The following is a 13,951-nucleotide window of genomic DNA, read 5'->3' as shown; positions in this document are numbered from 1 at the left end:
AATGGGAGAATGGAAAGATTAGTGTACACTCACCTACACTATGTATGGTCAGCCTTTTAATTTCAGCCATTTGTTAGGTGTGTAATGGCGTAACACTGTGGTTTTAATCTGTGTTTTCCAAATTACCACGTTGAGCATCTTTTCATGTGCTTATTGGCCATTTTTGACTCTTATTTGTTGATATGTCTGTTCAAATTTTTTAACCTATTTTTATTGGGTTATTAGTTTTCTTATTGTTGAGTTTTGAAAATTCTCTCTATATACTGGATATATGTCTTTGATTAGATATGTGATTTTCCAATATTTTCTCCCAGGCTTTGGCTTAACATTTTCTTAACCACATTTAAGAGACAATTTTTAAAATTTTATTGAAGTCCAATCTATCAATTTATTTTTTATGAATTTGGTGTTTTGGTATCATATCTAAGAAATTGTTGTCTAACCTAGGCTTACAAAGATTTTTTTCCATGCTTTGGTCCAGAAGTTTCATAGTTTAAAATTTACATTTAGGTCTATGTTTCATTTTGAATTAAATTTTGTATGTGGTGTGAGGTATAGATTTATTTATTTATTTATTTTTAACTTTTTTGCACTTGGATATCCAATTGTTCCAGTGCGACTTATGGAAAAAAAATTCCATCACAGCAGTATTGCCTTTGTGTATTTGTTAAAAATTAGTTGTCTGTATATATATGGGTTTATTTCTGGACTCTGTTTTCTTCCATTGAACTACCTATTATTATGCCAATGCCATGCTGTATTGCTTAATACAGTTTTATAAAAAAACGTAATATCAGGTAGTACACCTTACAACTTTGTTCTTGTTCAAAGTTGTTTTGGCTGCTCCAAATCCTTTATATCTCCACATAAATCTTATAGTCGGCTTGTCAATAGCTACAAAATTTTTACTGGGATTTGAATGGGTTTGCATTGAGTCTATAGAGGAAGTGAGGAAGAATCAACATCTTAACAATATTGAGTCTTCTAATCCATGAATATGGAATACATATCTACTTATATAGCTTTTTAAAAATTTCTTTCATCAGTGCCTTATAGATTTCTATGTACAGATCATGAATGTATTTTGATATTCATATCTAAATTCACATTTTAGTGCTATTGCAAATGGTATTTTTTTATTTCAAATTTTAATTTCCGGTTTTTCTTTGCTGGTATATAAGTATGCAATTGACTTTTGTATATTGTCCTTACATCACTTTGTATCCCACAACATTGCTGAACTCACTTAGTTTTAGGGTATATGTGTATATTTAGATTCCTTGGGATTTTCTGTGGAGACATTCAAGTCATCTGTGAATAGAGATAGTTTTATTTTTTCCTTTCCAATATGTATGCATTTTATTACTTTTTCTTGCCTTATTGCACTGGCTAGGTCTTACTTTTACTTTTAAGTAAAAAAAATATTTTATTAAGGGTTCAGGGATCAATTTTCAATGATACATTGATAGAGTTTCTAGAAATTACTTACTGAGTGATGAGACTGATTATTCAAAGGGACTCCAACATTTCTTGGAGGAGGTTCCATTGCGTTGATGGAATGAAGATAAAACCATTGATATTCTTCACTGAGGCAGGACTCAATAGAAAAGTCCATCCCCTGAATTGAAGAGAAAAACTGGCAATTTTTTCAGAAGGTAGTATGGCATGCAAATAATATTGTACTTGTAAATACATCAACTGATATTGCAGAACATCTTATTATTTCATTTGATGCTTGGAATAACTCACAGATTTTGGTATTATTAACTTCTTTTTACATATGGGAAAACTAAAATTCAGTCAATAGAAGATTCTACCTAAGCTTACAAGTACTTAGGAGTTTTCATTCAATGCTCTAAGAATCACTGATCTATTTAGAAATCCTGATTTATGAGTTGGGGAAGCCCTGGCCTCTTCTGTAAGTGCTAGGACCAGTCTATATTACGTGGTAGTTTTATATATTGTCCTACTGGTTTGCAAGAGTTAGAATAGAAGTTTCTGACAAACTGTCCTCTTGCTTTTATGTAATCAATTGCACATCAGGGAGTTGTACTTTTTCTGACATCTTGACCCTTTAGACACGACACGGTGAGTACCTGATTCTTTGATAGCTGAGCAGATAAATGATTTCCACTAAGTTATTCCCCTGCCCCGACACTCTGTGGTTCTGACTGCAAAGAAAGTTCAAGGATACAGAAGTGCTTCTGATGCATGAAGCTTTCAAACAGAGTCTAGGGACCCCAGGGTTGGACTTGATCTTGCTAACAGGTATAGAAAATGCCTCAGTTAGTGTGTTTCTATTTCCATTCAGGAAACCTCCAGATGCACTCTGGGTTAGTTTGTGTATGATTTATGTCTTTGCTTCAGTGATCTTGGCTTCAAATAATAGTCCAAGTATGTCTCTTTTTGGAAAAAGCCTTCACAGATCCTACCTTTTTTGTGTTCTGACTTCCTTTTGCACCTTTAGGACAGCATTTCTCACTGCTTTATAAAGGAGTTGTAGTAGAGATATTTCGGTTTTACAGCTTCTCCCTCCCTTCCCCACCAGGCTGTGTGTTTCTTCAGGACAGGGTCCCTGTCTTACTGATCACTGTATCACATATGTTGAGGGAAGGGGTTTGGAACCAGTGTGGGCACTGAATAAATATTTGCTTAATGGAATTGAAGAGTACTTTTTTGGTTCTAAATATATGCAGCAACAAAATATCTTTTCAAGTAGTTTCATTATTAGACTTATTTTCTGAACAGTGAAGCAGAGGATAGTATGAGACTTGGGTGGCAGATACCTCTAGGCAATGCTTCTAGCGACCCTATTAGGAGGAGAAAAGTTGGAATTGTCATTTTTTTCCAGTTAAGTTGTCTCTTGTTGGGGCATACTCCTTACAACTCATTGGACCATATAGTCAATGTGCTCCATATGCCCACAATGTGAAAGACAAGATAGACCTTCTAAAAGCTTGTATTCTAGATGGATTATAAGAAAATAATCCAATAAACAAACAAACAAACAAACAAAAACATAATTACAGGTTGTTTTGATATGAAAGAATGAACAAGGTGGTGTGTTAGAGTGTGGTGGGGAAGAGGGATGGAAAGACTTCGCAGGAAAGACCTCTCTGAAGACATGGCATTTGTCCTGAGATTTAAATGATCAGAAAAAGTCCAGTCACACGAAAAGCTGAGAAAAGGACACTCCAGATAGAGGAATCAGCAAGCACAAAGATTCCTGTGGTAAGAAAGAACTTTGCTGCTTTGAGGAACGAGGCCAGCGTAGTTAAAATGAGAAGGGAAGGATAAGGCAAGATTGGAAAACTAGCAGGGGCAGATCCTCTGAGACCATGTAACCCATGAGAAAGACTGGGAACTGTATTCTGAATGTGATGGGAAACCACTGAGGGGATTTAAGCAGGAGAATGATATGATCTGATTTGTGTTTGGGAATTAATTGTGTTTGGTGATTAGACTCAGGTGTGAGGGGCAAGAGTGACAGCAAGCTGGTGAGGGATAATAGTGATTTGGATTATCATGACAGCAGTAAGGATGGAGAGAAGTGCATGGGTTCAGGGATATATTTTGAAGGTAAATTGACAAAACTTGTTGGATTGGATATAAATGATTAGAGAATGGAATGAATCAAGGATGGTCTCTTGATTCTTGGTTTGAGCAACTGGGTGGATGGTAGTGCCATTTACTAGAACACAAAGACTGAGGAATGAGTAAGCATTAATTTTGGAGTGAAAAATCAGGATCTTGGGTTATATTGAGTTTAAATTGTAATAGAGAACTGTGTGGAGATATTAAGAATAAAGCAATCTACAGTTCATAGAAAAGGTAAAAGCTGAAGCTATAAATTTGGTATATGGATGATAGTGAAAGCCATATGCTTGGGTAAGATTTGTTTTAGAGATAAAGTAGTTTTAGAGGAGAGTACTCCTCAATACGGGGGCTCTTCAACAATGAAAGGCCAAGAAAAGGAAGATGATACTGAGGTTTGGCCAGTTGGGTGTGAAGAAAATCAGAAGAGTGTAATGTCTTGAGTGTTGAGAGGTGAGAGGGTTTAAAGAAGGAGTGTTTAAGACAGAAACAAAGAAGGGTCCACTGGATTTGGAAGCAGGGGGATCATTGGTTACCTTAAGAAGAAGATTAGGAATTCAAGTCAGTTACTTCTAATTTCTCAAAGAAGAATAAGGTGAAGTTATCTGCCGAGAATGTGTGAGTGAGGCTATAGTAGATTTGAGGAAAGAAGGAAATATACAAAATGGATATGGTGAAAGCAAATTTGCTAGGAAAATGTAGGATTGCTGGGCACTGTAGATTGCCCATGTGAGGCTTATGACAATGGATTTAAAGAGAATTTTCCCAAGCAATATTCAGCTGTTGACAATGGATTTAAAGAGAATTTTCCCAAGCAATATTCAGCTGTTAAGTTTTACATGGGAGGAAGTGATGTTTTTGGGTTCAACCAAGGTTGAGATTTTACTCCTTGCTTAGAGGGCTAGAAGGACTAGGGTCTAAGAAAGAGAGTGATAATGGAATCTAATTTGGATAAAGAAAGGAGGATGTAAAAATGGTGATGGGACTTGAAAATGTAATGGGGTCAATGGATTGGAAACTGTAAGTTGGTTGAAAAATTGTTGGAGTGGGGGTACAGGAGGAAGGATGAGAGGTTGAAATCAAGATTTCAGAAGTGGTGCAGTTATTTATAATGCTAAACTTGAGTATGTGTACATGAGAGTAAGTGACTTAGGTGAGGTGGAGGGAGAAAAGAACTGGAGAAAGTTAAGAAGCTGTGAATATACAGTATTGGACATTCCATGTATGTGGTTATTGACATCACTAAACATTATGACTGGCAGAGTTGGAAATAGTGTCAATGAACCATAGCCCAAGTCTTTAATGAATGAAAAAGAGGCACTGAGAGGTCAGTAGTTGGCAGCAACTAGGAAGGGTAGCAGGTGGTTTTGTCTGATGCCCTGGGCTTTAATGGAGATTGGGATTTTGAAGAAAGGACATGATTTTGAAGTAGCAGTGAGGAATAAGTCTGCCCCTGGCTCTGGATTCTAGGATTATGAGAAAAAAATATTCACCTTTGACAGCTGCATGTTCTCATGGGACAGCCAGGTCTCAATAAAGGTAAGGGGATGGAGAGATGGTTCTAGGAAGGGGTTGAAGATCTAAGAGAATAGACTAAATAGGAAACAAGTTCCCAAGAATTTAGAAAGGACAGGCAGGAGACTGAGTCAGATTAAGGAATATAGAAAGGAGTATAGGGAGGAAAGTCTAGGTGAGAGAGGTAAACAGGGATGTGAAGCATTATGAAACCAGTCATAATTTTTTATGGGCAGGTGGGCAGTATGTTCAAGCTCCAGATCCAAATATTATACTTAGTTCAATGGTTTGATACTTGTCTGTATGCGATTTGATGGCCTTGTGGGTGAGTAGGCAGTCCCGCAGCTTATCATTTTCTAGCTATCCAGAGCAGGAAGTCATATGATGGACACTCTCTTCCCCTAGTGAAATAATTTAATCTTTCCAAAAAAAATAGACTGGGAGAGGTTCTCTTTGTGCTTATGAGTATGGAGAAATGGTGGTGCCTGATGTATTGCCACTGAGCTCTACACCACTTGGAATGTGTTTTCTACTGAGAATGTATGACCTATCATAAGCCAAAGAGATATAAGGTAAATGTTCTGCTTTCAGGCATTGACTCCACTCCTTCAGAAATACAGCCAAACTCTGCTCTGATAAGAGTTATCTTTGGTGCTTCAGAAGTATACTGCAAGGACACATGAGTGTTGCTTTGGGATTACAAGGAAGTTGGGTTGCATCTTACCCTCCATCACCTTATGGCTGGATGGCAATTATTATACCATCCTTCATGGTAGGATTCTCACTTTCCATTCTAGGGGGCCAACTACCTTCATTCTTCCCTCTACTTATTTTCCCATCCTACCTTTAGCCTCACATTCCTCCTCTAGACCTAGGAAAGGTTTTTGTTCTGGCCCATATTAGAGGTACTTTCTTTTAACTCTGCCAGGTGTCCTAGGGCAGGATTGGGTCTGTCTCCACCAGCTCCTGGACAGTATTTGCTGATTGTGATCATTCCTTTACCTTGACAGCTCTATCCCTGGTTTCCATTCTGACGTATATTTAAGTACACTTCTTTTAAGTAGGCATGAATAAAAAAAAAGGTGCACAAATCATAAGCATGCAATTCCATAAATTTTTACAACGTAAATACACTTATTTATGCATCAATCATATCAAGCACCCCTCAGGCCCTCTTTATGGTCCTTCCCTGTCACTATGCCCCTCCTACCAAAGTAACTACCATCCTGAATTTTATACTACTCTCAGCGTCTTTTTTGCTCCACTCCCAGCCTTCTCAGTAGACTTAACAAAGGTTGGTTATGTCTACCCAATTTGCAGTCTCCTTACAGAAAGCAAGACTATATTGTAGACTTTCTCATTTTGGATATTTGAAGCACTTCATCCAGCAACTCAAAGTCAATATTCTTTCTTAATTTGAATGAATCCAATTATGAAACCTATAAAAATAAGATGAATTTCTCCCATAACGCTTGGGCAGCAAGAGAGACATTCTGGTGTTGGTGGGATATGTTTAGGCATGGTTAACAAAATGGTGTGTTAGTACAAGAATTGTCCAACTATCTACAGTCTGGCTTAAAATGTTATATAAGCTAATTTCAAGGGTTTTCTAGTTTGACTAGGGTCTAGATAAGTTGCTTATGGGGACAAGGTCTTTCTTTGTGCTTAATAGGTATAGATATTACATTTGGATTTAACATTCTCCACCATCTTGTATCTCATGCTCCAATCAGTTCCAAAATTACTTTTCTTCTCACATTCACACATGATACTATGTTTCCCTCTCATCTCCCCCTCACCCCTACCATTACATCTCTGATCTCCTGTTCTATTGCTCTCCCTCTTTTTTACCCTGCTCACACCTCAAACACGCCGGGACAACTCCCATCTTGGATCTTTGCACTTGCTGTGCCTTCTGCATGGAATTCTCCCCTATAGCTATACAAATAAATAGCTCATCCCTACGTTTCTTTAAATTTTTAAATTAATTGTCACTTTCTCTGTGAAGCCTTTTTTGGATGTTTCTATCTAATATGTTAATCCTCATTCCAGACATTTTATTTTCCCTTTCCATGCTTTATTTTTCTCTCCATGAGTGCATGAATATTTGTTCATCTGTTTTGTTCATCACTGTATATGTAACACCTAGAACAGTGCTTGGCACATAGTAAATATCAATATCTGAAGACGGGATCACCCTGTTGAAGCAACGTTATCTCTAACTGAGCCCAGGCTGACAACAAATACTAATAGGATGATCTACTAGAACTGCCATCCAGTGCTGCTTCATGGTACCCAGTTTTGCATATCAATGAATGAGTAATTACCAGTCCATAGTAGAAAAGTATGCTATACACAAATTCTTCAAACCCAGTTATTGGTGCTCACTGTAACACCAATAATGATTTATTCAGGTCCCTGTTGTTGGACATAGAGATTGTTTTTAATCTTTGATGCTATAAATAGTACAGCAATAAGCATCTTTGTATTATAGTCTTTGTTTGACTTCTGTTATATTAATTTTGGTATTCCTTGTATACCTAAGACAATTTTGTGCTGATGAAAGCCAGTACATAATTGTTGGTTACATAGAATTAAATCCAACTGCCTAGAAATGCTTGCTGTCCTGTAGTCAGTTACCACTTGCTGTTTTCCATTTTCTGCCAGTGGTAGATCAACTGGTCATCAAGACTTGGGGGATGGTTCTTTCATTCAGCAGTAAATAAATTTTGAGCATATGTTATATGTCAAACACTGTTCTAGGCACTGTGGATAGGTGCACTCTTATGTGGAACATAAGGAATAGCAGGAAGGGAGGAAAAACTGAATGGGAAGAAATCAGAGAGGAAGACAAACCATGAGAGACTCTGGACTCCGGGAAACAAACTGAAGGTTACAGAAGGGAGGCAGGTGGGGGGGATGGGGTAACCGGGTGATGGGTATTAAGGAGGGCATGTGTTGTGATGAGTACTGGGTGTTATATGCAAATAATGAATCATTGAACACGACATAAAAAATTAATATGTACTATATGTTGGCTAACTGAACATAATTAAAAAAAAAAAAGAAAAAATATGGCCTGGATCTCTATCCTCATGGAGCTTATAGTTAAGTAGGGACAACAGTCCTAAATAGACATGTATGATATTCAATTTTATATGTCAACTTGGCTAGGCTATAGTGCAGCATTGTCCAGTCAAACACCAGTATAGATGTCGCTATGGAAGTTTTTTTTTAAGAAGATGTGATTAACATATAACTTAGTAGGGGTGCCTGGTTGGCTCAGTTGGTTAAGCATCTTTCTCTTGATTTCAGCTCAGATTATGATCTCAGGGTTGTGAGATTGAGCCCCATGACAGGCTCTGTGCTGGGCGTGGAGCCTGCTTATGATTCTCTCTCTCCTTCTCCCTCTGCCCCTCCCCTGCCACTTGTGTGCGTTCTTTCTCTCTCTACAAACAAACAAACAAACAAACAAACCATATAACTTAGTATACCTTGAGTAAAGCAGATTGCTTTCCATGGTGTGGGTGGGCCTCATCAAATCAACTGAAGGCCTTGAGAAGGCAAAGACTGATGGTTCCCCAAGGAGAAGGAATTAATCTCAAGATTGTGACACAGATATCTTGTCTGTGTTTCCAACCTGCAGAATTCAGACTCAAGACTCCAATATCACCTCTTACCTGAATTTCCAGCTTGCTGGACTGGAGAACTCTAGCACAACATGTATGTCATTATTTAGATATAGATTATGATAAGTGCTGTGAATTGTATGTCTATAAGTGGGACCTAATGTAAATCAGCAGTCAGAGGATGCCTCTTGGAGGGTATGTGCTATGGTGAGTGCTGTGAATTGTGCAAGACTGTTGAATCACAGATCTGTACTTCTGAAACAAATAACGCAATATATTTTAAGAAAAAAGAAAAAGAAGAAGATAGCAGGAGAGGAAGAATGAAGGGGAGTAAGTCAGAGGGGGAGACGAACCATGAGAGAGGATGGACTCTGAAAAACAAACTGAGGGTTCTAGAGGGGAGGGGGGTGGGGGGATGGGTTAGCCCGGTGATGGGTATTAAAGAGGGCACATTCTGCATGGAGCACTGGATGTTATGAACAAACAATGAATCATGGAACACTACATCAAAAACAAATGATGTAATATATGGTGATTAACATAACAATAAAAAATTAAAAAAGATAACACACAAAAAAATAAAAGAAGTAACTTTTTAAAAAAATTTGCTAGATACATAGAAGTTTTGCAGGCAAAGAAGACAGATTTGTGAAAGGAGACGTAACTCAAAATGTGAACATTCTATAATGAAAGAGATTGGTTCATTTATGGTTGGAGTGTGTTGAATGAGCAGGTGAGTGGTATAATATGAGGCTGGAGAGTTAAGCAGGGGTCAACTATGCAAATCCGTGTAAGTCATGATTGTGACATTTTCCTGAAGGAACGTTGTAGCAGTCTGGCCTTGGGAAAGTCACTTAATCTTCCTGAGCCTCTTTTTCCTGATTTGTAACATGGGGGTAGATAAGGAGTTAATCACATAACGTATGAAAAGGACCTAGCCTGGGCGGTCGTGGCGGTCGCGGCGGGCAGCGGCGGGTGGCAGCGGCAGAGGGTGTACGTTTTTATCTTTCAGAATGTTGGCTACCAGAGTGTTTAGCCTAATTGGCAAGCGAGCAGTTTCCACCTCAGTGTGTGTACGAGCACATGGAAGCGTCGTGAAGAGTGAAGACTATGCTCTCCCAACTTACGTCGACCGGCGTGACTATCCCCTGCCCGACGTGGCCCATGTCAAGAACCTCTCTGCTAGCCAGAAGGCCTTGAAAGAGAAGGAGAAGGCTCCCTGGAGCAGCCTCTCCATTGATGAGAAAGTTGAATTGTACCGCATGAAGTTCAACGACAGCTTTGCTGAAATGAACAGGAGCACGAATGAATGGAAGACGGTTGTGGGCACCGCCATGTTCTTCATCGGCTTCACTGCTCTCATTCTGATTTGGGAGAAGCACTATGTGTACGGCCCCATCCTGCACACCTTTGAAGACGATTGGGTGGCCAAGCAGACCAAGAGGATGCTCGACATGAAGGTCAGCCCGATTCAGGGCTTCTCAGCCAAGTGGGACTACGACAAGGATGAGTGGAAGAAATAGAGGAGCCCACCACTCACCCGTCTGGGCCTCACCTTGCTCTGCCAGATCCACACAGCCCAGCGTCTTCACTGGAAACCCTTATGTTGCATCACCAGTGCTAATAAACGAGCAGCCTACGTGAAAAAGAAAAGAAAAGAAAAGGACCTAGCCTAATGCTTGGCACAGAATAAATGCTCAAGCCATGGATACTGTCATTCTCTTCCCAGTTAAATCCTACCCAGTCTTTAAGGTGCAATTCAATACCTGTGTTCTCGTGTGGACTTTCTGGACAAATCCGGTATGCCCTGATCTTTTTCTTCTTTGAGGTTGAATTGTGACAAGAGTCTTTTTGATTTTCCCCCTTTATTGTTTCAAATCTGTTACCTCCTCCAGCTTATTTCTAAGTGGTTCAAGGATAGAACTTGTGTCTACCAATTTTCTCTAGGCTCTGTTTCACCACAGTAATTTGTTTAAATAGCTGGTAACTTGTGCTTTTGATTGCTTTTCTCGTGATGAGTTCCCTTCACTGTATCACTTAGCCTTTTTGGCCACAGGCACACTTTTGGAATAGGGTCACCTGGGGTTAGAGGCACAGTTAGAAACCTGGAAGGTGAGTAAAACCCAATTGGCTTACATGGGAGACAGAAGCCAGGACCTTCACCTTGAGGACAAGGAAACATATGAATGACCCTTCAGGATATGGCACAAGGATTTTGGATTGTCGTACTTTTATAGCTTATACCACAAGCCATCATTCAGCCTTGCTTTCTACCTTTTGTTCCTTTTGTTTGTTTTACTTTCCCCAGAAGATCTGATAAAGCTATGCCTATGTTTGCATCTCATTTCTCTGTGCTGTCTTTTATGGAGTTGTTTTGTATGAGTATTAAGGAGGAAGAGTAGAGGCCAATGATTCAGATTTATTGTTATAAACATTTAATTTGTTAAGTCATGAGCAAACTTAGAGAAGTTCAGCTTCCTGTCTTTCAGTAAAGGAAGAGAAAGAATTATCCTTTCAGCCTACTTGTCATTTGCTTGTTCCCAGGCTATTTCTGAATGCCAAGGCCAACCTGTGGGAAATCCCAAAGTTTTACTGGCTCTCGTTCTCAGCAGGGCTGGGAAATATGTTTCTATATACCTGATACTTCCTTCAGCTACTAGGGGAATTGTTTTTTTATGCTAATCAGCATATTTCCAAACTTTAACAGCATACCAAAAAGCCTTAAAATAATAATTTACCTCTCTTCCTATTTGTATATAGCAAATATTTCATACTAAGTTGAACATGGAATGTGGAAACTGGAAAATCACACAATAGCAAATTTTAAGTTGAAGAATTAGATGCATTTAAATTACTTAAAGGAGTGATCCGGTTAGCAGTTGTTATCACTGAAGTTGCAGTTCAGTTTAACATGGCATATGCTCAATAAAGTCAAGCATCTTCTTTTCTTAGAGGCATTTTTTATTTGCATTGGTTTCTACTGCCAGCAACTCTGAATCCTCAGGGAAGAAACATTAAGAGCTATACATTGCCTTATAAGTCAACTAGTTTCTGTTTGTTGTATTGGCTGAGATGATGCTGGATTTTCAAGTCAGAATTTCATCAGTGTTATTGGGTGACTGTTCTTGTGATTAAAAAAAAAAGATTTATACTATTTAGAATGAAGGCAAAAAATTAATTAAATGGGTCATAGGAACATGAAAAAATTTGAGTTTGACCCCCCAGATCTACCCACTCACTGGCTTGCCTGACCAGAGGCAAGTCACTTATTTTTTTGGAATCTCTGTTTTCCATGGGAATCATTAACATTTTGAGTAGTAAAGGAACTAATAGATATGTGAAAGCACCTTCCTAAATCAGAACAGGAATCTGAAAACATATTGGAAATCACAAGACTGTATTACAAATCATAACTATTTTTCATTGGTTATTTACTAGCCACAAAAGCACTTTGAGGTAATTATTTTCTTAATCTCTAAAACTTCACCTTTTTGTCATATTTTCATGTTCCTCCCTCATGCCTGTTCTGAAGGAGAATATAAACAAAGAATAATTTGTTTGTCATCCTAAATCTTTAGGGTTTTCTTTTTGTTTATTTATTTATTTGTTTTTCTTTGACAGAGAGATGGAGTTTGCCTGTGGTTATAGCAGAGGCACAAATGTCACTTACTTATTTGGTCATTAATTTCCATTGTCTCTGCCAACTACATCTTTTATTAAAACAAAACTCACTGGCTTATGCTTTACCTATCTTTGGGGACATTCTGATATTTCTTTTGTAGTGCTGAGAGAGAAACACTTGGACTTTTTATATGTCCAATATCACACTTGCTACCCTCTGGGCATTTAAAAAATGTGTGTATTATCATCCTATTTCTATTAGTAAGCGTCTTCTGTGTATTGCTAAGTCCTCTCTTAAGTTTTGAATAATATACGTTATATACCCTCCTCCTAGAATGACTCTGTCACCCTGCTGCAGCCAGGATATATTTTATGCCTTATCTGGCCTTTCTAGATCCTCATAGGTTTGCTCACATTTCTATTAACAAAATTATTCTCACACTAAAATGCTAGCACCGTGTCCATATCTAATCCATGACTGAATTGACCGTTATTGTGAATGTGCTTGGCATCTGCAATTTCTGATATAGTTTAAAAATATGAATATCCCTTTGCTCCCAATAACAATTTTAGATCTTCTGCAAGGCACATAGCTTTCCTCTATCTGCATGCTAATTATTTAATAAATCCATTTATTGCCTCCTAAAGTAGTTTGCTTAACAGAAACAACGTATCATATTTCCATATAAAGTGCTTATAAAAATAAGATGGAATAGAGTGTTTCCAGAGGAGAATGATTATGGGGTTGAGCTTTCCAAAGCTACAGATATTAATTTATAAAATTATTTCAATATATTTCAAATTATTAACATTGCATTGAAAATGTTATTGGCTACTGGCTGGAACTTGACATAAAATGTTTCATTCATACAGCAATTTCATTTCATAAGCTTTTGTTAAAATGGTCATTTATTAAACTTGGACAGGGGAATATCTTCTTAGGGTATTCTTTCCCTAGTTCTATTATTTTTTCCCCTTCGAAGTTTTTGCTTAAATTCCAGCTAGTTGATATACAGTGCAATATTAGTTTCAGGTGTAGAATTTAGTGATTCATCATTTACATACAAAACCCGGTGCTCATCACAACAAGTGCCCTCCTTAATACCTATCACCTATTTAATCCATCTCCCCACCGACCTCCCCTGCAGTAACTATCAGTTTTTTCTACTTAAGAGTCTGTTTCTTGGTTTGCCTCTTTTCCCCCTATGTTCATTTGTTTTGTTTCTTTTTAAAAAAAAGATCCTTTTTCTTATCTTTTAATGGCAACGACTTATACATTTTTTCTTTTTCTTTTTTTTTTTAAAGATGTATCCATTTATTTGAGAGAGAGAGAATGGGAGTGGGGATAGGGGCAGAGGGAGAGAGAGAGAAAATCCTCAAGCAGACTCCCCACCGAGCATGGAGCCCTACTTGAGCCCTGATCCCAGGACCTGAGATCATGACCTGATCTGAAACCAAGTCAGGTGCCCAACTGACTGAGCCACACAGGCACCCCTGTTTTTTCCCTAAATTCCATATATGAATGAAATCATATGGTATTTGCCTTTTTCTGACTGACTTATTTTGCTTAGCATAATACTCTGTAGCTCCAT

General features: G+C 38.1%; 1 protein-coding gene across 1 annotated transcript; it reads left to right on the top strand.

The window, feature by feature from the left end:
• Positions 1-9,680: 9,680 nt before the first annotated feature.
• LOC113930718 lies at positions 9,681-10,391 on the top strand. The gene has a single exon (XM_035725556.1). It carries the CDS (start codon positions 9,752-9,754, stop codon positions 10,259-10,261), a length of 510 nt encoding a protein of 169 aa, XP_035581449.1. The 5' UTR covers positions 9,681-9,751; the 3' UTR covers positions 10,262-10,391.
• Positions 10,392-13,951: the final 3,560 nt, after the last annotated feature.

This window comes from Zalophus californianus, chromosome X (assembly GCF_009762305.2).
Source record: "Zalophus californianus isolate mZalCal1 chromosome X, mZalCal1.pri.v2, whole genome shotgun sequence".
Taxonomy (NCBI): domain Eukaryota; kingdom Metazoa; phylum Chordata; class Mammalia; order Carnivora; family Otariidae; genus Zalophus; species Zalophus californianus.
This window is presented reverse-complemented; position numbering and strand designations above follow the sequence as displayed.